Source organism: Coptis chinensis, chromosome 8 (genome assembly GCF_015680905.1).
Source record: "Coptis chinensis isolate HL-2020 chromosome 8, ASM1568090v1, whole genome shotgun sequence".
NCBI classification, from domain to species: Eukaryota; Viridiplantae; Streptophyta; class Magnoliopsida; order Ranunculales; family Ranunculaceae; genus Coptis; species Coptis chinensis.
In genome coordinates this window covers 47,326,367-47,353,007 of record NC_141463.1, presented here as the reverse complement: position 1 = coordinate 47,353,007, position 26,641 = coordinate 47,326,367, and the positions used below count along the sequence as shown (strand labels likewise).

The 26,641-nt window shown below is 36.2% G+C and overlaps 1 protein-coding gene across 1 annotated transcript; it reads left to right on the top strand.

Annotated features, from left to right (window-relative positions):
* On the top strand, positions 1-25,228 carry LOC147481711 (uncharacterized). The gene is made up of 3 exons (XM_086579014.1): positions 1-76; positions 24,164-24,804; positions 24,914-25,228. Exons 1-3 carry the CDS (start codon positions 1-3, stop codon positions 25,226-25,228), a joined length of 1,032 nt encoding a protein of 343 aa, XP_086435140.1.
* The last annotated feature ends 1,413 nt before the right edge of the window (positions 25,229-26,641 follow it).

Genomic DNA, 26,641 nt, shown 5'->3' with positions numbered 1-26,641 from the left:
ATGAGATTGGTGGTTGAAAACTTGATGGTTGAGGAGTTGAGGGTTGAGGAGTTGAGGGTTGAGGCTTTGATGACAAGTGAATACATGCAAGTGAAAAATTGGTTGAATTTAGCTAAGTCTAAATCGGGTTGAGTGCCTGGAAGGTACGGACGGCACAGCATCTGACGTCCATCCATTTAATTAAAATGGGAGACAGACGGCATAGTTTCTTCCGTTTGTACATAAATAACCAATAGACAACAGAAACTATGTCGTCCGTCTCCCAGAACTTATTATGGTAGCTGCTAGCGAAGGTCTTAACTTTGGCCGGGTTTTTGAATCCTTTCAACTTTAAGACCCTTTTAGCTGCCCCATTGGAATGACATTTTTGTGGTTGGGGTGCTATATTTGCCTTTAGCAGCCCATATAGCCCCCCATTGGACTTGCTCTTATTCGGATTTTACTCAATGATGGAAATACCATACATACGTACAAATAGGAAGTAGACACAATTGAAAGAATGAGTTCCTTAAAGCTGCAGAACTCTATGAAAAAAGAAAAATAACCATTGTTAGAATAACAACATATGTGGACCTGATATTTCACACTTAAATAGTGCAGTTAATTGTCACCGACTGAGTTAGGCATCTAATTAGTTATGTATCTTAGTTCTGCAAATACGTAACCTTACATTCAATGACCTGTGTGTCTCAGTGGTTACTTATAAAAAAATTTGACATGTCGTTCTAAGTCCATCCATTACCCTATTTGCGCAGGTGAACTTAATGATAAAAAATTTGAAGTTCCTTCTCAGTGTTTGCGAATATTTCTCCTTGTTTGGTGCTCTTGTGACTGCAATTTTTGCAAGTTTACTAGAGTTCTAAAGTTATGGACTTGTGCACACAAGTCTCCCACATTATGTAATCCTACAACATCCTTATGATTCAATCCTAGGTCCTCAATCCTCAATTGTTTATGCTCCTTCACTTTGGGTGTCACACTCTAAATTTCCAAAAAATTTAAAATATGGAATTATCCAATTTATAAATATCTCAATCGTCACCCTATTCAATATATCATCTGAAAACTTAGGATGAAACAAAACCCTAATAACCCATTATGAAACACAATATTTAATATCTGAGATCAAATTAGATCAAAATAACAACTCTTCATTCACGGATAAAAAAAAATAACTAACCAACTCAATTACATCTATTCTTAATCAAAACTTTCCACTTCAGAAAACTTAAGCCAGAAGACTCCAAGAGCAAATGCGAATCACGTTTCCTCATCCACTCCACTGCACCATCTATGTTTCCAAGAAAACACCCACGTTGCAAAACAAAGCAAACATGGGTCAGCAAATTGAATTTGCTGGTATGAGTAAGACTAAATATAAAAACAATATGTTTAATATTTCAAATAAAGGAATATACTATTACAATCATTTCAACTTGGAAGACAAGTTAGTTCCATTTTTTCAAAATGGCATATAGTTTCTTCCCAAGTAAGATTTCACCCCCGATATATAATTCCAAGAATCTCATATAACAGTATTCAGCATTTCCACTTTTGAAAATAACTCACAACATAAATACCACTTATATTCCACTTAGTAAATGCACATATGATAACCTAATTAAATATGAGTTTGATACACCTTACTTTTAAGCCAACACATTGTCTTAGGGTAGGATATTTACGTCCCTGCATAAAAGATTAATAGATCCTACCCTCCTGTAAAATAGAGTTAGACATCACAATAAAATGATTTATCTCAGCCAGTCAAATTTCCATTCATAATCAAACCTCATTTAAGACATTTAAGTATAATTTATACAACTTGGTTCATCCTGCATATTCGGAGAATACCACTTATCATAATACCTATATCAAGGGTAGTCATTCACATGACATCATTACATCATAAAGTTTCTGCATGCATAACTATAGATCTCAAACTACCACAAGTCATTAATATTTTCGTAATAACATATCAAATTATAGTCATTTCACAATCACATAAAAGATCACAAGCATTCACTAATATTATTCACATCCATAACATCACACAAAATTTCATACTTTTAGTTCATTCAATTCCACAATGCATCTTGTTTATTAATCACTTATTTACTGACCTCACCTTTAGTTCCTACTCCACTATTTGCACTTCACACATTTGCCAAATCACACATACCCGTGTGCCTCTCTCACACCGAGTACCACTACAAGACATATGTCCCAAGCGGGGATATCGCATCTAGGAACATATTTACATCTTGCAAACTCATAACTTGTGAGTCACAGCCATCTCCAAGCTTTCTATTTGCATAATCACATCCTTTTATGGGTATTCAATATCTCAGGTCATTCATGGCACATTCAATGAATACTTTGGGTCATTTCCGCCACATTCAAATAATACCCATCATACACTAACAGGTCATTCATGACACATTCAATGAATACCTTAGGTCATTTCCACCACATTCAAGGAATACACATCATAACACTAACAGGTCATTCATGACACATTCAATTAATACCTTCCTATCACATGACATCTCAAGTCATAATATATCATTACCAAATCCCGAGGCATGGAGAGTTCTAAAGGTGTGGTCGACTAGTTGAAAATATTATTCTCAGCTCACTTATCATTGTACTAGCATTAATCATATACAACAATTGATCACACGTGCATGGTTATTTTCACGCATCAATGCAAATCAATCACGTATTTAAATATCATTGAACACAATATGAATGGTCATTAATCAAATACAATTCAAACAGCCACAATCACGTACACAATTAAATGATATCATTATACACATATAGTTATCACAAAACTAATATATAATATATAATATAGAGGTTGCACATGTACATAAAGCTGCCTACGTATCCAATCTTTCAAGATTAGAATCAAGCCTTACGTAACTCTTAACCAATAAATATCAACATCTTTGTATGTACCTTTAAGAAAAACAATAATTTATACTATATAGAATCACATACAATAAGTTTCAAATACTCCCACAATCATATACGTAAAGTTTCATACCTAGAGATACACTATGAACCTTTAAATCCAAAAACTTACAAATGGATATTTCTCTACTTTTGATTCTAAAAAAAAACGATCTTATGAACCATGTCAGTTCCAAATAAAACCACAATCTAAAAATATGCTACAAACACTATATAAAACACCCAAGAAGATTTTAAGAGACTCTTAGTTCATTACTAGACATATTTACCAAAATAGGTTCATGCACATAAAGGATAACACAGTAGGTTTTCTAGCCAACTTGTCAATCCTATAGTTTTTCCTACATTCATCCAAATGACATGTAACTTAATTATTTAGAAATTAGGGTATGTAGACATACATTTTCATATAGAACTCGAAGTCCCAACCTTAGCCCATCTAGAAGAAAAGTTAGGTTGAAAACGGTAAAAATCCTAATTTCAACAAATTAGATTTCTGACGGACTATCTTCCGAATGACACAACTCTTTCCACAGGTATCCAAATACATCGAGGCTCTTTGTGTTGAAAAGCTAACACACAGAACTTACTTTTTATTGTTTTACAAAAATATTCGATCTCATTCTAAATGTACGAAAACTAGGTTCGAACACAGTGCACAGAAACTGATTTTTGACGCACTCTTTTTTGCTAGTCAAACTTCCAGATGCCATAATTAGTTCCACGGGCCTCGGAATGCGATGAAGCCAATTGGAATAGAAAGAAGATTTCCAGATCTTACTTTTTCATGTTTTCATAAAAATCTAGTTCAAACTCTAACTAAATCAAAATTTAGCTCGAAATCATACCAGCGCTAAGATATCTAAAGCACGCCAAGTCATTCAAAGACCAACAGATCCAAATCTTAACAATAGAACCGGCCCACTTTAAAATATTAAGGACTCAACCCACAAAAAAATAGGAATCGATCAAACAAACCAAAACAGAACTAGCCCACTAAACAAGATCAGAACCGGCCCACTAAAATTTGACAGATCTAATCTACTAAACAATACTTAAGTTCAAAAGTCTTTATAACCTGGCCCAAGCTAACTTAACAAAATTTAAGCCCAAAAGTCTTTTAACTTAAAATAGGCCCAAGCCCAAAAGGTTATATCTTAAAAACAAAGTCAAGCCCACAAGTTCTATTTCTGCCCAAGCCCAACTAAAAGAAATCAAAGCACTGGAGCACTACCGCAGTCTCCTTCTTCCTCCTCAAACAGCTCACACCACCACCGAATCAACCACCACAACGTGACCACCAAACACCACAAACGGTTCGGTTTTGATCCCCATCAAAAACCCAACCTTTAGGTATAATCAAAACCCAATTTCCTCACTCCTCAAAAATTTGATCTCAACGCCATTAACACCCTTGGGAGCTTCAACAACACTCATACAAACCATCGAAATAGTTGGGTTTTGATCACCAACAAAACCCAACACTTTGATATACTCAAAACTCGATTCTCCTCACTTGCCCAAAATCGAGTTCGACTCCATTAATAACCTTTAAAGAGCTTCAACAGTTCAACCAAAACAAAATTCAACATATCCAACTTAATCAACAACCAACTGACACAAATTAACAACCCATATGATATCCAAACAATTTAACAGTTCAACAAATAAATTTCTCAAAAGTTAACAATTTTTAACAATTTGACAGAATGATATTCGATAGGATAATCTCGATAGTATGTATTCTAATTCGACAGCACATAGAATAAGCATTAAAGAGAATGAGCAGAAAATAATGAATAGAAACCTTATATATTTGACAATAAAGTTTTTAAGCAGACATAAAAATCTAGGTTCAATGAAAGATAAAAATATCTACTCACTCGTGATACGCTCCTGTTATCAGTAGATCTCCAACAAGAAGCCTCCTTTTTCCTCTATGCGTAAAACTCTCTTTTTTCTTCTCTGTGTATAACTCCCTCTGTGTTAAAAAAAACTCTCCATGTGAACTTCTGTGTAAACTCCTCTATGTGTCATTTTTTTTTAAAACCCCCCGAAAACAAGGATGAAGGTTTATATCTTTACCTTTCCTATCTCCACTAATCTTTATCCTTTTTTATTTTATCTATTCTTATTATTTTTATTATTTATTGTACTAGGAAAATATATAAAAAAAAACGAGGTGTTATATTGGGATTGATATGATTATTTGGCTGCACAATCAAGTTTCTACAAAGATAAAAGAAAGCAATTAACTCGTGGAGCCAATATAGAAAATGAATGGGGATTCTACTGTCAATGACGGTGTGGTGTATGATAAAAAGACGATATGAAGTTAGTAGGCCTTCCAATTCATCAATGGTGTAAGTTACAAATCAAACTGCGTTGCTAGAACCAAGGTGACTTCTTGTAACGTTTAAGATGAACGAATTAATTTCAGAAATTTTTTACATAAATAACTATACATAATACATTCTCAACAGTACCTAACATCACCCGAAAGTTTGCAGTTTGCAACGGTGGAGCACAGAAGATAGATGATATAGAGAAACTTATTAAAATTATTCACTTCCTACCAATGATGGATTGATCCCAACCTTAAGCACTTCTTCATGGTGATATGCAGTGACAGTCTGCCCAACAATTAGGCGGCCTGGATGTTCCTTTAACCACAAATAGAAAAAAAAAATCTCAATCCAAAGTTCCAAACTATTAATCTAAAACTCAATATTGATGCAGAATAAAACCTCGAGGTTTTACGTACTATTGATAAATTAACTAATTAGAGGAGTACAATGTTATCCGCTAACTCAATGAGTTGCATACATTTCACCTGAGTACAAACAACACTTTTCATCATAAGACTCCAATAAATTACATAGTATTTTGAATTTCAAGACAAAAAGTGTGTCCTTTATTTCAGGTGTAACTCACAAAGTGGGTTGCCCAAGTTTTCTAGTACGCTTGTCTGTAAAAAGTTTAAGCAAGACTAAAATTTCTAACTTAACTATATATTCAGGAAGAAGCTCATTAATTTCTTGCACCCATTAACACAACCCTTATTTTATAACATCAATTTTAATGTTGACTAAGAATTCAGTACTATATACATAACAACAAAAATAAAATGAAAATATAATAACAACTGAACATTTGAAACATAGCGATAGATATAAGAACCAAAAAGCCTTATTGTGGGCAAGTTAACTACCATAATAGTACAATTAGGAATTCCCGTTAAACCGACCAAAGGTAGCAATAAGTTCAAGCCAACTAAAACAACTTATTAGAAGCTAGTCATAACTATGAGGAAAACATTTAAATCTATTAACGAAGGCACCCCAAATACACTTTAGATAGCCAGTATGTACTTTGAAATATATCAATTTTTTTTCTTGCAAAAATTATCTAGTACTTTTAATTCTATACATATTAACTATCAAATCTTAAAAAGAACTTATACAAACCCCAAAAGCTTCTCCAATTCGAGCAAGATTTGTTCCATGCCCTTGCTCTTTGAATTTTTACATATCTATGCTAGTGATTCAATATAAGTATACACATATTAAGTAAAAGCAAATGGAAGATAAGCATATCTCAATACTGGAAAAGTCCCTTTGACAAATGCTATTCCTAAAATGGTGAAGTTTTCGGGTAGTAGGAGTTACTCACTCCAGGGCATCACACTTCGCACTTATACTACAGTAACACACTAAAACAAAATTTATAATAAAACAAATAACAAACAATGGAGTGCATAATAATATCATTATGCCACAAAATAGGTTGGTGACTCAAGAAACATATATAACTCTATTATGTAAGATCTAATACGCAACTCAGTATGTTAAAATATTAAATTAGCTAATAGTTGGCTTAAGGTCCGCTGAACTAGATATACGAATACCCACTAATGTTGTCAAGTTGCATACTTTAGGCTCTTTTGGGGTAGAATTTTGCAGAACGGGCCAAAATTTAGTATCATAGATTCATAAATGGTGATTGTATAACTGTCACCATTAAGGATATGCATAAAAACAAAGGACACAGAGACTAATTTAGATTCCCCTGTGACAGTCCATACGTGCTAGGACAATTCTAGTGAATTGTACTTCTCCACCTTATCCTCGACATGATACCAAAGTTGCAACTTAATCACAACAATCATTTACCTTTTTTGCATACAAACAATATAAGAAATTCTGAATGGAAGAAGTGCATCTAACCGATGCTTGCCATTCACACCTTTGAAATTGGAATGGTAAGACAATATGGTTCAATCTATCTCAGAAATGATTCCCAATCAAAGGCACCTGGAACTAAAACAAAACATTATTAGTTTATCAACGATATAAGCTAAAAAAAACTCTGGATCCTAAACTGAAAAGGTGTACTAGCCTATGTTCAAGTAAGTACCCTGCTGGTACATGAATCCAAGTAAAAGAAATGTGAACTACAAACTAATTCAGTCGTAAAAAAATAGATAAATGCAAGCTAATTCACTCATACTAATTAACAGTTCTTAGTATGACAGGGTTGATTCACTACCCATTCCAATTGATTAACCAAAAATTCTGATTGCTAGTAGGTCACATGCATGTTGCTTGTTAGAATGGGGATGGAGAAAAAATGACCTTGCATGACTATTATGGATTCAATCGTATGCAAAACAAATTCAACAACTGGTGTAAAGTAGCATCATTTGGTTTTGCTAGTATGCATACCACAGGTTGTTCACTTGGCCATGGTAAATCTCCTACTCATAAGACAAAATGAAAAAAAATCAGTCAAGCTATTCCATGTTTGTCAACACCCTTCTGCAATTTTATTTTTGTTTCTTTTCATTGTTCTCTACTTTATAGATCACAAAGATATCTATACCAAACTAATACCATAAAAAGTACATCAACTACCCATTCTTTTAATAAGCATATATATACGAAAAATTTAAATAGAACTTCATTACTGCAATTGCCCAGAAAATGTCACACCATGTCATAACTACAAACAACAAAAATTGAATAATTGAACCATACCTAACACATGTTTCACTTTGTTGTTTTGCAATCTGCAAACATTCATTCTGCAAAAGAGTCATGCAAAAGATAACCAAGTTGCCCTGCAAAAGACCGATCCTTCAAAATCAAGCAAATTCAGTAAAATTCATTCAGCTAAAACACAAACCAGGCTTCTCTACATTTAAAAAGACATGAATAAGACAAACAACTTTTATTTTCTGCGCTAACAAAAATATAGTAGACTTCAAAGTGCCTACAATGGTACTTGGTGGAATCATGCTCTCCTACTGCACAAAAAATCCAGGTGCCTCTGACACTCCTTTATGCTAATGCGACTCTTTGTAGTTTTGTGGTGCTCCAATAAAATCCCATAGATATACCTACGTTTGTATAGAGTACTTGAACCAAACAGAAAAATAAAAATTATATGGAAATACGCACTAAATCAAAATTTATGTTCTTGAACCAAACAGAAAAAATTAGGATTGACTAATCGACTGAGACTTATTCGTAACAAACGTAGAATCAATCACATCACAATATAGCCTAATTGAATGAGTGTGCTTGTAAAAAAGCTATTACACTATATTTTGTATTGACTATATATAGTTCTAGTATACCTTAAGCGAGACGATCATATAGCAATATTAGACTTCAACATGCACTTTTTAGTTTTTCCTCGATATTATGATAACCACATATCACTTTTACAACTTTCATTTCTATTCCAACCAATGGAAAAAAATATATAAATAAAATATAGCTTTGGTGAGTAATAGATTCAAAGAAATTAATTATACGAATAATAAACACAATAGTAAACATACTAAATTCATGAAAAAGCGAAAATGGTTTATTTGTTTGCATACTGGAACAACATTTTTCTCCTACTTGTATACTCATTCTGTAAAAACAAAAACAAAAATCGTAATTTGGAAATGAATAGTAGAGTGGAGGTGTGTCTTCAATCTCTGTGAAATTTAAAGAGATTTCATGTGTTCTTAACTGTTTCCACTTCTGACCCAAATTTAACACAAAGCCTATTGGTATTACAATGTTCACCATATTTTTCTTACGAACAAATTCATCCCACGATTCACATTTCTGGGAAAGTGGAATTCATAACACAATCACTTCTGAACAATTAAGACTAATTCCAATTCACTAAGACCAAGGTTAAGAGCTAATCAAATTAATTATACATTCAAATCCTATAGCTTAGCCGCTTCCCACAACTACGTTTCACACCTCTCAAATATATAGCCAGATTTTATAACTTGAAAGCTTGCTCAATCGACAGCTTCCTCAGTTATATAAGTAATTTCGACCAGTGTATTCCCATCCTCATCTAAAACATCACCTCCTTTGATACTAAAAGTAATATTTTATTTGATGTGTATATGCTTATTGGATTTAATTATACACTGCAAGAAAGAGAGAGAGAGAGAGAGAGAGAGAGAGAGAGAGAGAGAGAGAGAGAGAGTACATGCGAAGGAGTCTTTGACTCTTTGTCAAGTTCTGGTGGAAGCCTAATGTCTGCTATGTATGGTTTGTAGTCTTTTTCTTATGGCTTTTGCTGTTAAGTGGAGCCAATAAGAATCCGGTCTTTAGGTACCTTAGGAAAAACAAACTCCAAAAGAACTACTATTATTTTATAAAACCCCTCTTGTAAATGCTATTATTGCTAAGGCAGTTGATTTAGTTAATGGATATTGTGAGGTTTGCCTGAGCACAAAAAGTTCTTGGAATTGCTATTGTATTGCTATAACAATGACCATGGTAGACCACCTAAATCAAAATGACACATGAAATGCCAAAATGTTTTGAGGGTGCACATCAGAGTTGCCTCTGTAAGTTTGTTGCTCAATTGTTGAGTAATTTCACACTGCTCCATATTCAAAGCACAGTGCCATTTGTAAAATACGTTAGCCAATAATTTTCTCGGAAGAAAAAGGTATGCTAGAAATCAAACTAATTAATCTTTTACAAAATTAATCAAACCACCATTTCCTTGATTAAAAATTAGACAAATCAATCAATAGAAACACAATCAGATAAAAGTGAATAAATGCCTGCAAATCATCAGAAAGATCCATGGCACACTTAAGCCGCTCGTTCCTAGCATCAATGATTTCACAATGAACCCTGGCAAGCGTTTCTTTAATGTCCATGTCCTCCTTAGGGTCATACATATCTTCAAATCGAAGCCCAATAAACACATCATAAACAAACCAATCCTATATACCCAAAAAAAATGATGAGGTAACGATGCCGAATCAAGACTTGGTTTGGTTCATCATTTGGAATCTATGCAAGTGAAAGGATAGAAATTGAAGAGGTGATGATTGCAGGTGAGATTAGGAAGTGAGAAGACCCAATTCACAAAATTTCTCACAGAAATATTCAATTGGTTCAAACTTGTTTAGTATTGAATTGGGACCAAGACAAATAAGGTTGTTCTTCTAATTGATTTTGAAAATAGATTGACTAAGAGAATTGAAAAAAAAGAATCGTACCTGATTTCAAATTATGCAACTTGTTAATCGACGGAGTGATGGATACGAATATATGATGATTCTTTCTTCTTCTATTCTTTTTTTCTAGTCACATGGAATATTGAAAAGAGGAGAGCAACCTTTAGTTGGTGAGAGAGAAGTTTAAGGACTTTTTGTTTTTTTAATGTCTAATAAATTGGTTAATTAAATTGCTAATTAAAAGCATTTATGGTGGCATACAATTGAAATGACACCGTGGGGTTTTTTTTATTCATCAGCACATGAAATGAAATGACCAATTACTCATAATTAAAGGGCTAAGCAATAGTTTCATTTATGGACAATACGGGTACAATATATTTATAAAAGCATAAAAAAGACCAAGTTGCCCTTGTAAATGGTATTTGGGTGTTTTGATTTAATTACTCATTCAGGGGCATTATGCGTAAGAAAAATACCCTGATGAATTTAAGAGGCAAGAATGATTATAGGAGATACTACTAGTTGAGATGTCTATTAAGTGTAGCGTCTTGTGAAACGGGCATTCGTCTGGGCCAAAACAAAATTCCTGAACAAAAGAAGCACAACAAAGAATTGGAGAGGCTAGAGAAGAAGTTAAGAAAAGACGCAAAGAAGCGCAAGTTAAGCCAACGGTGATATTTTTTAAGATCTATCAGGAATGTACAGTCTAATATGATATATATTGATATTATGCTTGTCATTGTTATAACATAAATTTGCTCATGATTAAGAAGGATATTAACATAGCAATAATGGAGGAAGCCAATTACAATTCTTTTAAACCATAGAGTGCAACCTATGGATTTCTATGGCTTTTCTTTTAGTCTTTGAAGTGCAACCAACCTGAAGTACTACACACAACTTAGAAACAACTCCAAAGTTTAGAAAACATTATTGGCTACTACAGATAGCGGAATTTCGCTTATAACTTTACCAAGGAGTTTTGACCAGTGGAAGCGAATTTGATTGTTAGTATATATATTACTTGATAGGATTTGGGGCTTCAAATCAGTTTGGTGCACAAGCAAGTTCCTAAATGTAAGTAGACGCCACCAAGGTATTCAGGGTCGGCTCTGAGGGGTAGGCAGCATAGGCACGCCTAGGGCCCTAATAAGAGTCAAAAACTGTAATTTTAACCACTTAATAATATTACATTTAGACCAATTATGTTTATTATAAATAAGAGTTAGTACTATTTACGTATATTTGTGTATTTTAGGTATTAGAGTTAAATATGTGAAAAAATATGTCACTTTTGCAAGAGAAAGGAGCAAAGGTTGGTTGGTAAGAAGTTCTATGGTTAAAGCCCAAATTTTAAGGAGAAAAAGTAACTCCGACCTCGGAATTAGGCCTACTTTATGTCAAAACGACCGGCTCGGAAAGAGCTTTCTAATGATCCTAACATTGATCCAATTAGAGGAGTAAAAATGGATGAAAAGGATGTTGTAGGAAATTTCAACAGAGAAACAATTTTAGGACTTAAGTAATTAGGTTTTGGGCTTGATTTAATGACCTAAAATATAGCTCCAAAGCCTATGCACGAAATTGTAAACCTAGCCCTCTCCTATATAAAGGGGACTAAGGCAAAACTCTTAAAAATCAGTTAATTAACTCTCTTAGACTTTCTCCTATTAGATAATAAATTAGTTTTTCTTCTCTTTAGTCTAAACCTAATTATTGTTTTCTAGCCTAGCCACCATTAATAAAAGCCAAGTTATTGTTATTGTTTCTATGATGTCTTATTATTATTATTTTAATTATGATAGTCTAATGAATCTTAGCTAAACCTCCATTAGAGGGGTTTGATTAAAGCTTTGATGAAGACTTGATGTGTTAGTATAGAATAGTTGTAGTAAGATATTCCACTCTAGAGAGTAGTTAATTCACCATGAGAATAGATTTCAATTGCCTTACATGCTAATTATTAGTTGGTAGAGATGCCATGAATAATTAAGGATAAAAAGACCTAACTTTTATGTTAAAACATAAAGATCAGGGTTGCAACAAATCTATACTAGCATATTAAAAATTAATCAAGGTGGAATAAAATCCCCTTAATCTCTTCTTCTCATTCACACCTTCTCATTAAATTATCATAGTATAATTTAGAACATCTTAATTAGTTATTTTCACCATATTAGTATAATTAAACCATTGCTCTCATTGATATTGTCGAATTGGTTAAGTTAGAGAAATTGTTACGTCTAAACAACTAGGAGTGGAACGAATTCTGACTCCTGTTATTACATGATAATTGAGAGTAGAACTTTGATAAATAGAGACTAATCCATGTTTTTACTTCTATCGAGTTTAATTAGTTAATTAGGAGTAAAAGTGTGTTTTTAGAATTATCAAATGGCGTCGTTGCTATCTTAGTTGTATTTAAATTCGTTTTCCTTAGTGTTTTCAATTCTACCAATATCCAACTTCACCCACCCACTCAATTGTTTGTGTTCTCACTGTGTTTATTTTTTTTCACAAAAAATAGGATTTTTTCTCCTAGAAGCCGACTGGAATTTTTTTCAAAACAGTACTCTGAGTGCACCCACCCTCTTGTTACTAGAATTTTTTTTTTTTGGTTTAAACAGTAATTTGCTTTTCCACCATGTCATCTATATATATCTCGATTCCCTTCCAGATCTTGCTCTCGAACATTTTCTCTCTCAGCCGCTGAAAAGTGGCCCCGGCATTCTTCAAAATGAATGGCATCCTCGTATAACAATATGTATCCCCTTCCACTACGAAAGACGTCTTCTCTTGATTTGGTCCATATATCGTGACCTGGTTATACCCCATCGACGCGTCCATTAATTAGAATATTTTGAAACCCGCCGTTCGGTCCACTAGCTCATCCACTCGCGGCATAGGATAGCTGTCTTTCAAACACTCTGAGTTGACATCTGTGAAGTCGACGCACATACGCACCTTGCCATTCTTTTTTGGTACCATGACGATGTTGGACAACTAGACCGTGAACTCCACTTCCTGTATTATTCTCTCTCCTTTTAACCTTGCAACCTCCTTGCGGATTCCCTCTGCATACTTCGGCTTAATGCTTCGCATCCTTTGTCTCATAGGCTTAGTATAACAACCCCAATTTTTAAACAACATAGATTGCATTATTTGAATTGAAAATAATTATTATATTATGAAGTTTAGCTTGTTCTAGAATTTGTTTGGTTGTTGTTGATTTTTCAAAATTGTTTTTACTTGAATTGTTTGTTAGAACTTGTGTGGGTATTTTAGAATCATTGTTGGGCTTGAAAACATTGTTAAAATGTACCCATTGATATAGGTATGTACCTTGGGTGTTTTTAGACCCATTTGAGGCCCATAGGTTAACTTAAACAGACTTAAAACATTGAATAAACATTACCTGCGAATTTCCTCTGTAAAAATCTCATTATTCAAAAACAAAACCCTAGCCTCCATTAAAAAGAATATTTTTGATTGAAAGAAATAAAAAGAAAGGGAAAAAGAAGAAAAGGGATTGGAGAAAAGGAAGCATATATGGGTATTCTTTTACAAATTCAATTTCGGGTGAGTAGTCTACACCTTATTTTTATATAATTGATTTATTACTATGGTTTAGATTAGTTGCGTATTTAATTCTCTATAATGATATAGAACTTTGAGATCAAAATTATTTGTTTAATCAGAGACTTTCGATATATTGAATTACTGACACCAAAAGTTTAGCTTTGATATATAGGTCTTGTTGTGTTCAGGAGTACTTGTATACGGTAGTGAGTAAACCATGTGTTTATTGATTGATTGGTAGTATTATATAGGCCTGCAACTGTTTTGAATGATGTGAAGTCATTGGATTTATGTTATAGGGTTTAGATTTTTAGAATTTCAAAACTGTTCTTAGTAATTTAAGCATAGAAAATTCGTTGTTGATCTTTTTTATATGAATCTAACGCCTGTCTACTGTAGACACGCATATCTACAACTTTTGTGTTTTGTAAAATTTCATATCTAGTCGTTTTACATACTGAAATTTAAGTTGAAGTCTAATACAGAAACTGGGACTGAAACTGAGTAGTCTGCAGTAATAAAATCATATAAAATAAAATATTTACTCTTTTGTGTTGATTCCAAAACCATTAGAATCTAGACTTACAGAGGTACAACCTCATACTTTGACCTGAGTTCATACTTGTGTTTAAGATTATGAAAATTGACTTCAATATATGATAACTGTTTGTGCACATATTCTGGATATGCTGCATTGTAGGAAGTGTATAGGACACTATACTTTGTAGATTTGTGGGAAACCAAAACCTAATGAAACCTTAGAGAGTCGTTTATCCAAAGCAGTAAGCCTCACTTAATTTGGATGAGTGACGGAAAAGATATATCCTCGACAATTCTATGCGTCAGAAATTCTATTTGTTAGAAAATAGTTTTCTGCATAGGGTTTGATCACAAGTTGTATAAAGCTAGGGGGAGAGTTAGAGCTTTTGTAAAACATGAAAAGGTGAGTTTTATAAGTCTTCTTTCTAAATCAATTAGACTCGTAATATTCCGAGGTTTGTGGAGGTAGATATGATGTCTGGAAGTTTGACTGACAGAAAACAGTGCATCAGAAATCAGTTTTTGTACACTGTGTTCTAACCTAGTTTTCGTATACTTAGGATGAGATTGAGTATTTTTATAACATAAAAAAATAAGTTCTCTGTGTTATATTTTCAACACAAAAAGCCTTGATGTATTTGGATTCCTGTGGAAAGAGTTGTGACATTCGGAAGATAGTCCGTCATAAATCTAGTTTGCTGAAATTAGGATTTTTACCGTTTTCAACCTAAGTTTTCTTTTAGATGGGCTGAGGTTGGGACTTCGAGTTATACATGAAAAAGTATGTCTATATACCCTAGTTTCTAAATAATTAAGTTACATGTCATTTGGATGAATATAGGAAAAACTATAGCTTTGACAATGTGGCTAATAAGAACTACGAATGCTTGATTCCAATCTTGAAAGATTTGGATACGTAGGCAGCTTTGAGTAAAAGTGTAGCCACTACACTACACTATATTATATATATTATATATTAGTTTTTGTGATAATTATATGTGTACAATGTTAGTACTTAATTGTGTACGTGATTGTTGTTGTTTAAAATGTATTCACGAGACATTTAACTAATGCGTTATTCTTGATTGAATATTTTGATATCTAAGATTTATATAATTGATAATGAGGTCAGTTGATTAGTTATTGTGTTTGGAATCTTTAGTAATGAATTATTGTTTGAGACGATATTTGTTTTGTAATGAAATATTATAATAACTGAGAACTCTTGAGTGTTAAAATCCGGTGTAAAAGTGTCCGGTGAAAATTTAATGTGTTGCCCACATCTTTAGATCTCTCCATGCCTCTTTAATGAAAAGAAATGAAATGAAATGAAATGTTTATGACTAATGATGTCATGTGAAAAGCCACCTTAGAGAGGAACTAAGGCATTCGCCTTGCGGGTTTGTTGTATTCCTTGAATGTATGGGAATGTAGGTGGGTATTCCTTGAATGTGGTGGAAATGACCCAAGGTATTCATTGAATATGCCGTGAATGACCTGTTAATGTTATGATGAGTATTCCTTGAATGTGGCGGGAATGACCCAAGGTATTCATTGAATGTGCCATGAATGACCTGTTAGTGTTATGATGGGTATTCCTTGAATGTGGCGGAAATGACCCAATGTATTCATTGAATGTGCCATGAATGACCTGTTAGTGTTATGATGGGTATTCTTTGAATGTGGCTGGAATGACCCAAGGTATTCATTGAATGTTCCATGAATGACCTGATATTTTGTTATGCCCAAAAAAGGCTTTGAGATTGTGTGTATGGGAAGCCCAGAGATGGCTATGACTCACAAGTTACGAGTTTACAAAATGAAAATATGTTTCCTGGAGGCGATATCCCCACTTGGGACATATGTCTTGTAGTGGTACTCGGTGTGAGTGAGGCACACGGATATGTGTGATTTGGTAAATGTGTGTAGTGCAAATCGTAGAGTAGGAACTAAAGGTTGGGCTGTGTCTTTTAATAAATGAGTCAACGATATAATTAATAAGCAAAGTAAAATATTGATTTTTACGTTGACTGAGTTATTGCATATGAATATTTATGTATTATGATGTATATGATATCTTATGAGAAATGTATATGTGGTTTATATGAGTTAATACTCATGAGGGATGAATGTACTCCCTAGTTGTGATATATTTCCTTGTTCTCATAAGTAGACGAGTGATTTTTAAGAAAAATATTGGCTTTAAGTATGAGCGAGTTGTTGGACTTGAATGTTAGTATTGATGATATATTATGTCAGATTGTATATTCTTATGGGTATTATGAGAGAAGTAGATATATGAATTAGATGTTTAGGTTTGGGAAACCTAACTTTGTTTTGCAGGAGGGTAGGACTTAATGATATTTTGTGCAGGGACGCTGTCCTACCCTTGTACAGAAGGGGATATCGGTAAGATTTAATTCAATTACTAAGTTATTAAAATAAGTTATTATCATCAGTTAATAGAATGGATGTCCTGCTTGGGAAGAAACTATGTCGGTTAAAATGACGGAACTACCTATCTTCCAAGCTGAGAATGGTTAAGTTATGAGTACATACAAAGTGTTTGTTTAGATAATTAAAGTATGGAATTGTTTTTATGTTGTTGGTCTACTCATACCAGCAAATTCAATTTGCTGACCCATGTTTACTTTCTTTTGCAACGTGGGTGTGTTCTTAGAAACATAGATGGTAGAATGCAGTGGATGAAAACGCTTGATTTGGATTTGCTCTTGGAGTCTTACTGGTATAAGTTATATGAAGTATAAAGTCTTGATTTGAAATAGATGTAATAGAGTTGTTTCGTAATTCTTGAATTTGTACATTAAGAGTTGTTCTTTTGGTTTTAATTTGATCTCATATTTTAATATCATGGTTGATAATGGGTTATTAGGGTTTGGTTTCATCCTGGATTTTTAGAAGATGGAATAGGGTGTGGATAATTCCCTATTTTAAATTTTCTGGAAATTTGGGGTGTGACACTTAGCATCTTCCCTTATGTGCAAACGGTGACAGGCGAAACCTGGGTCTAATCCAGTGATATCCTCAATTGTCCAAGCAAAGATATCTTTATTTTCAGAGAGGAACTGTACCAGTTTGTTCTTCCACTCTTCAGGCAAACTGAACCCTATTGACGTAAACTGCTCTTCCTCCCCCATCCCCAAATTCACTATCTCAATCTCATCGATTGTCTTCGGTACTGCCGATGACTCCGCCTCCCCCTCCGCAGAGGCACACTGTAATTGCTATGCCTGCCTCTTCCTAGGGTTCGATGTCTCTCCTTCAATTCATACCCTCAGATCAACCTCTTCACTGTCCCCTGATGACTATTCTTCACCATCACCTAATCGCCGCGAACCTCATACATCCCTGTTGGGGCGGGAAATCAGATCACTTGGTAGTAAGTGGATGGTACCACCTTCATCTCGTGAATCTACATCCTCCCTAGAATGGCATTATACTACGAATTGGCATCCACCACCTTGAATCGAGAGAACACTATCACCGGTCCCGTTGTCACAGGGAGCAAGAGTTCTCCTAAAGGCTCATTCATGCTTCCATTAAACCTGTACAAATTTGTCTGCGATGGTCTCAACTGTTTCCTATCGATCTTCATCTCTTCCATTGTCCCTCTAACCAACAAGTCCACGGCGCTGCCGCAATCAATTAGTACCCTTTTCACCATATAATTACTCATTGCCACTGTGATTACCAACGCATCCTCGTGCAGGGAGTCGACCGCCTTCAAGTCCGCGTCAGTAAACACTATGCTTCCCCTTTCAGTCGCGAATCATGGGGCTGGCCGCGAGTGTCCTAATGTTTCATTGACTTGTTGTATGCTCGCGGTCAGTCTTATCTTATTTCGGTGGGCGTTGGGACTCAATATCTCTCCACTGAAAATGACATTGATTGTCCCCAGTATCCTTCCCTGGTTTGGTACCTGCTCCTTTTTCCCCTTTCCCGCTATTAACTCTTATCATCCTCTGTACTATCCACTTTAGCAAGTAGCATTCATTCGTCTCATGGTTCTATATTGGATGGTAGGCACAATAAGCCTTACCTAGTATTTCCTCTGGTTTGTTTCGCGGCCCTTCATAGCCCTGCAAATTCTGAATCAGTGGCAATATTTCACTTAGCGGCATGTTTAACGGTGTCTGTTCTATTTCCCAATACGGTTTTCTCTCTCTATTCTCCCTCCTGACTTCATTTCTCCCCGTTTCGGGCCGCAAAACGTATCCCCGATATCCACTGCTTCCCCTGTCTGACGCCCCGTATCTTCCGCGATCCTCGTTTCTCTCTAATGACAATACGACCTTCCCAAACCTCTTCGTCTCTTTCTTCATAGTGTCCTCATACTTATATATTTCTCCACCCTCGGGTATAGGTCTTGTAATGTCGAGATCTCGTTCTTGGCCACAGACTCATGTACCCTAGTTCCCAGGCGTAATCCCTTTTCAAATGTAATCACCGCAATTCTTTCGTCCAAGTTTTCTACCTTCAATGTCTCCGCCTTGAATCTGCATAAGAAATCTCTCACTGACTCTGCGGATCTCTGTCTTACATTGAACAGAGCTGTGATATCTACTACCCGCCTTTTCTGGTGTATGAAGTGATCCACGAAAGCTTGCTCTAACTCTTGAAAGTTGTTTATACTCTTTGACGGCAACTGGTAATACCAGTCAAAAGCTCCCCCCTTTAAGCTTGCGGGGAACATCATGTATCGTAGTCCATCATACCGAGGTTCTTTCCACAACGGTATCTATTGTCGAAAGTGGTGGATGTGATCTACCGGATCTCCCTTCCCATTATACCTCTCAAATTTGGGCTGGTTGAACCGCTTTGGAACCTCCGACTTCCAAATTGCGTCAGCCAATGGGTTGCGGTTCAACCCCGCCACCACCTGGTTCGCCACTCCACTTATGCCCTTAGCTTGCTCTAGATTCGCTTTCAGGTCACTGACAATCATTTCCCTTACTTGCTCCCTCGTGAGTCCAGGCATCACATTGTCCACCAAGTTGGGCCTCCCCTCCTCCTTTTCTCCGATTCAGACGCGTCTCTCTCTGACTCCTCTATGGTCTCCTTCTCCCTCCGAAGTCCGTCATTCTCTTCCCTCAATCTCGCTATTTCCTCATGTAACAGTCTCGTTTCCTCTTAAACCGACACGGTGGTCTCTTCTCCGCCTTGCTCTCCCCTATTACTCCTCACTGACTCCACCTCCTCCTCTGCAACCGCCACCTTCCTTGGCCTTCCTACTCCTCTCTTCACTCTTGTTGCCATTTCTCCAACTGTTTAGATCTACTCCTTCTATACCTCACACTATTCACCTGCTTTTCTTAGGTCTCGCCCACTTTTTTTTCCTCCTCCCTCCTTCTCTCTCCCACTGTTCTTTTTATACCCCTAACCCTCTATCATAGCCATCCACCTGTTCCCTCATCCCACGCTCATCCTTCCCCCACGTGTAGGGTTTCTGTTGTGTACCCGAGAGTTCGCGGCCTGATCCAGTGCTCGTGAACCCTCCGCATATCTTGCCTCGGGCCCATTCTTCTATTGATCCTCTGCACCCTGGTTTCCCTTACAACAACCTACCTCGGGCCAATATTACACCAATCCTTCATGTCACCAATTCTTCCACTACAATCTCCAATGAAAATAATTTTGAACTGTTATTAATTAGCCATTGTTTTTTTTAATCTGGAATCCTTTATGAGACTCCCTAGGTTTTGTTTTCCATAAATATTAATATTTGGATACAAATCAACAGTGTCGCAAAAGAGTTACTGCTCCTCCAAAATCCTTTTTTTAAAGGGTGAACTAGTGTTACCCCCCACTAGATGAGCCAATTAGGATCCCCACTAGATGGGAAATTAGGGTCTCCTCCCTAAACACACGGTTTGACTGTTAACTTTCAAGTCAAACAACTAAAAATGACATAAATGCCCCCACCTAATTAAAATTGAACATTTTCTTTTTGAAAACAATGAGGGCATTTGTGTAATTTTCAATTGTTTGACTTGAAAGTTAACGGTCAAATCAAGTTGACCGTGTGTTTAGGGGGGAGACCCTAATTTTCCATCTAGTGGGGGGTAATACTAGTTAACCCTTTTTTAAAAGAATATAAGTTGATGCTGAATTGCTAACACCCATTTGTTTCATTAAATCAACAACTTCTTACATATATTGTGTTCGTGAGGCATCATCCTCTACATATCCATGAAGGATTCTGCTACGTGGAAGGGAGGCTAAGTGATATGGCAGCCTTATTTGCTTCTCTAAACACATTAGAAAAGGAAATGGAGTTGAAGTGCCTGGACATCTGAACTATAGCCGCTACCAAATTTTTACAATACATACCAAGGTGGCTTTTCAATCTTGTTGATAGACCGCACAGCTTTGAATGAACCTGAATTCAACACAGCCCTTCTCAAGTCTATAGCTAGACAAGTTAGTAGCCCAAGCTCAATAGCTTTCAATTCCTAGCCTGGAACAAGATAGATCGAGTTCGTACATGCACTCAGTACCAGTAAAAGCTGAAACAACTCTACCCTCATTGTCCCTAATGATTCCCATGGCCATTCCCTGCCCCATTCACAAAACCATCAACATTTGACTTCAAACTTCTAACAACTCATGGGCGGAATCCATGAGCATAACATATATGTCCTTATCCTGAACTCCTCCAAATTCTTATTATTGAATCATACAATAATTTAGGGGAGTAGCTCTATACATACCAAGATATTGCACCAACGAAGTGTACCAAACAAAACATCTAGTGGGGGTAATACTCGTTAACCCTGAAAGAATAAGTACATCTTGGGTGATCTTTTAATTCATTTTAAATAAAACCAAAAAGCCTCATAAATACAAGAAAAGCAACCTGCAAAACTAGAAGCTTGATCTCACTTTTAGGTCGTCCTCTTATAGATTATGGATTTGTTATTGGCGTCTTTAAGCCATAGTGCATCAACGTTATATTGATTGTTTCATCTTGGGTCAATTTTTGTTTTTTGCAGTCACTATGAATTAGAAATTATGTAGTTGATGTGAGGTGATGTTAAACCATTGTCGCATCGGCTTCATAATCCTTTTCTTTTTAGAAGTACTTTCCAAGTATTTATTTTTTTAGTTTATCGGCTTGTTTGATTTTTCAAATTTTATTTTGATTTATAGTTTATTCTTTTGGTTAAGTGATTTACTACTTTAGTTTTTTCAAATATTATTGTGATTTAGTAGATCATACTGCAAAACATAAATACTAAAGGTTTGGTACTTATTTTTTTAACAAGTAAATAATAAAGGCAATAGATATCAGTTTTTTGTCTGAAAAACAAAGTTAATTACCAATTTTTGTCTTTAGTTTGAGACCGAGCAACCATATTAGAGCATTTGCAATGTAGGTGGATAAGGGGGATTTGTGACTATAGTCACCAGTTTTGTTGAAAAAAGGGTGTGCAATGCAGAGGTGAAAAACTGGTGATTATTTTCCCCAATTGAAATCAAGGTGAAACCTTCCACTGAGATAGTGGCTGACTTGTTAACTTCGGACAGGATGTTGGATTCTGTCTCGTGTGTTTTTTTTTTGTTTTTTTTTTTCGGACGGAATGAAACATTCCGTCTCGCGTGTTTTTTAGGTTTTTTTTTAACTTCAGACAAAATACCGGACGGGATGTTACATTCTGTCTCGATCAAAAAGCCTTCAGACGAAATCTAACATCCCGTCCGAGATTTTTTTTCACTTTTGCATTGCACAGCTTCACCTTGCTTTTCACCGTTTTGGTGAAATGAGGGGAATAAGTGCCTACGTGGAGGTGAATAAGGGGGGGATTATTTTGACTTGCATTGCCAATGCTCTAAGTACTCATGGTTTGTGACTTATTTTAATAATCACGCATCAAATTAGATCCAAAGGTCCAAATTACTTTTAAACTTTCTTGAGTATAAGAAGTTGAGTCTTTATATATATAAATATTCATTCTCTTATTTTCTTTCTCCTCTTCCCAATTTTACTTCATTATTCCTCTACGCTAAAAATAAGAAAAATGTTCAACGAAGAGAAATTTCATATTCAATGTGAGACTGGCTATTAGAACTTTGATTATCCAACGAAGAGAAATTTCATAATCTACACTGTCCTCCGGCTCAGAATGAGGCGGCTCCTCTTCCTCGTTATCCACCATGCACTCTATTCCATCTGTATCAACAGCGAACCTCATCTAATTTTCCTTTACTTTCACTGCTCATAGTAATCTAATTATCTGCTCATACTTTCACTGCTCATGAGGACCACAGACTTGCCATTGTCCTCATCTCTCTGCTCTGTGCTTCCTGTGTTCAAGTCCTTGCCAGTCTCCCTTATTACTCCTTACTGACTCTTTTTCTGTCTTGTAATTGTTGTCCATCCATCTTTTTCTCCCTCATTGATGCAGTACAGGCTATAGCAAATGGGTTCATGGATGCTCGTGATCGTGCGTCAAAGGATTAGTTGTTGTTCAGTAAAAGGTAGGGCAGAAGCCCTCATTCCTAGTTCAAATAAGGGGCGTGCGCCCTCTAGTGGATGTTATTACGTGTTTTATTTCCTTCAGTCGTTTTGGGCCCTTGTTTGGTCCATATTTTCGAGTCTGTCTTAGGTTGCCTATATAAGGCTAAGTGTAGGGTTTTGAGAGGGACGGCTCGATTATTATTCTTCACTCAATCAACTCTTGGTTAAAGATTGATTAATTATTATCTTTTATTGGTTAAAGTACATATATTTGGATTGTTTGTGACCTAACATTCTTAGTCATACATTAGTTGGTATCAGAATCAGTAACGAACTGGACATGCCTCGAATAGCAGGAAGAGGGCGTGGTAGATGACAGAGAGTAGCTACTCTACAAGATGTGTATGACCGTGTGCGAATGGCCAAACTTTCTAGGTAGGTTGCAATGCTAACCCGCCAGTTAGAAACCCTAAATCGGCAGGCCGATCTCCCACAAGATCGCGAACCACCATTAGGGGAGGACATTTTTGAGTCAGAGGATGCTAATCTTTTCGCCAGCCTGGAGGATGAAGATGACCTATCGCTTGTTCCACCTCACAGAGAAAAATAGGCATTGGGAATCTGGTTTAAAATTGGTTTGCTCGAGTTTCATGGTAGTTTGCAACCGGATTATTTGATTGATTGGATCGGTACTGTGGAGGAGGTTATGAAGTTCAAGGAAGTGCCAGACAACAAACAAGCTAAGTGACGTTTGTTGCAACTCATTTTCGTGGTCGTGTTATGGCTTGGTGGCAATAGCTGAAGACGACTCATCACAGAAGAGGTAAATCTAAAATCGTGGCTTGGGAGAAACTAAAAAAACATCTTCGTGCAGATTTCTTACCATTCAATTATACTCGTGAACTATATTAACACTTTCAGAACTTGCGTCAAGGTTCCAAATCTGTTGATGACTATACCAAAGGACTTCTATCAGTTATTGTCTCGTGTAGAACTGACAGAGTCTGATGATCAGTTTGTGGCTCGTTTTATTGGGGATTTCCGTTCTAACTTGCAGGATGCCTTGAACCTATTTATTTTTTGTCTCTGAGGCACATCAACGTGCCTTAATTCTGGAGAAACAACTGAACCCTGCGGTGGTCCTATTACCCGCACTCCCAATGTTCCTATCACTAGGCCGCAGGGTCCAGAAGTTGTAGGTCATGGCACTAATGCGGTTAAGTGTTTTCGTTGTGGTGAGATAGGTCACTATGCTAACAGATGTTCAAAACCACCTGCTCCTAGTAAGGTTTTGTTTGCTAAGAATGAAGATATTGATGACAATCCCGTTGGTGGTCTTCTTGGTGCTCCCATATTTGATGTGGGGTCAGACGACATACCTAAAGAGATAGTCACTGGTGACAGGGGTGAACTTCTAGTGGTGCACCGACTGTTCTTTACTCCTAAAGAGACTGATGGTGATGGTTGGCTCCGTAATCATATTTTCCAATCGACTTGTACTATTCTTGGGAAAGTCTGTAAGCTGGTTATTGACTCAGGTAGTTGTGAGAATGTCATCTCTTCTGAAGCGGTACACAAGCTTAATTTATCCACTGAGAAACATCTACCACCTTATTCTCTCTCTTGGCTGAAAAAGGGCACAGAGGTAAAAGTGTCTAATCATTGTTTGGTTCCTTTTTCTGTTGGTTCTAAGTATATTGATAAGGTGTGGTGTGATGTTGTTACAATGGATGTTTGTCATTTGTTATTGGGTCGCCCCTGGCAATTTGATCATCGGGTTTCTCATGATGGTTGGAAGAACACTCATAGCTTTATGTTTGAGGGTATTAAAATTGTGTTAGTCAAGTAAGGAACCTGTGTCCACAGCACCAGCAAAACCGAAATCTTCTTGTTTGGCTATGCGTAGTTTTGAGACCAAATTGCTAGCTGCTAGTGGCGTGTTTATTTTAATGTGTGAACCTAACACGCTGAACGTCACAGTACCGGAGTGTGTGCAGGGATTGTTACATGAGTTTTCAGACCTTTTTCCAGATGAGTTACCAGCTAGGTTGCCTCCTATGAGGGATACACAACACCAAATTGATTTGGTTCCTGGTTATAAAATCCCCAATCGTCCGCATTATCGGATGAGTCCGAAAGAGCATGCTGAGTTATAGAGACAGGTTACCGGCTAGCTTGATAAGGGCTTTATTCGGGAAAGTTTAAGCCTGTGTGCGGTTCCCGCCTTGTTAGTTCCCAAGAAGGATGGTACTTGGCATATGTGTGTCAATAGCAGGGATGTTAATAAAATCACTACCAAGTACAAATTTCCTATTCCAAGGTTAGATGACCTTCTTGATCAGCAGGTGCATGGTGCTGTTTTTACCAAACTTGACTTAAAGTCGGGTTATTATCAGATTCGCATCCGTCTTGGTGATGAGTGGAAAACCGCCTTTAAGACAAAGGAAGGCCTATATGAGTGGTTGGTCATGCCCTTCGACCTCTCTAATGCACCCAGTACTTTCATGCGAGTCATGAACCAGGTGTTGAAGCTATTTTTGGGCAAGTGTACTGTGTGGTGGTTTACTTCGATGACATCTTAATTTACAGCAAGGACATCCAATCTCATCTCCAGGATCTCCAGTCTGTGTTGTCTGTCTTATGCCAAGCTTAACTTTTTGCTGCTGTTGCTAAGTGTGTGTACTGCCTCAGTTCTGTTTCTGGGTTATGTGGTTTCAGCAGAAGGTATCTCTATGGATAGTTCTAAAATTGACGTGGTTCGCTCCTGGCCTAGCTCGATGACATTAACTGAAGTACGTAATTTTCATGGGTTAGTTTCTTTTTATCACCGTTTTGTTCCTCACTTTAGTACTATCACTGCTCCTATTACTAACTGTTTGCGTAGTAGTAAGTTTCTTTGGTCTCAGGCAGCTGAAGAGAGTTTTTGGTTTCTCAAGGCTAAGCTTATTTCGGCACCAATTCTTAAACTATCGGATTTCTCCGCCTCTCCTTTTGAAGTGTGTACTGATGCTTTTAAAGTCGGTATTGGGGCTTGATCAGCTCCCAAATGTGCATTTTATTACCTGTATATTGCTGCATTACAGCCTTTCTTACGCTTAAAGAAAAGACGACTCATAGCTTTTATTGCCTTTTTCAAGTTATGAAATATTTCAGACCACTTATCATAAAAGTTGTGTCTTAGCACCAAAAGGAGCCTTAATCACGCTTATTATGAAGACCAGAAGCTGCTATGGAAAAGTACTGAAAAAGTCAAAGTCAACAATCAAAGCCAAAGATCAAGGTCAAAAGTCAAAGCCCTCAACTGAGAATACCAGAGATGAAGGCCCTTATCTCAAAATATGACATTCTCCCAAAACCTACCTTGGTCATGAAGAAACCAAAAAGCAAAAGCAAAAGTGAAGTGTGAGGTGTCTCATTTGTAATGGAAAAGGGCAAATCTATAAAAGGCAAAAGTAGGGGTATATAATCCAAAAGTAGGGGAGAGAGAAAGCATCCATTGTCTTAGGATCCAAACCATTTGGTTTGTTTAATTTCTTGTCTAGTTTTTCAATTCAAGTTTTTACTTTATT

Coding starts and splice junctions, on each gene's coding strand:
- LOC147481711 (XM_086579014.1), top strand. CDS start 1: ATGAGATTGGTGGTTGAAAACTTGATGGTTGAGGAGTTGAGGGTTGAG. Junction 77..24,163: donor GGTTGAGGCTTTGATGACAA/GTGAATACATGC, acceptor TTTGTCTCTGAG/GCACATCAACGTGCCTTAAT. Junction 24,805..24,913: donor GTGATGTTGTTACAATGGAT/GTTTGTCATTTG, acceptor AAATTGTGTTAG/TCAAGTAAGGAACCTGTGTC.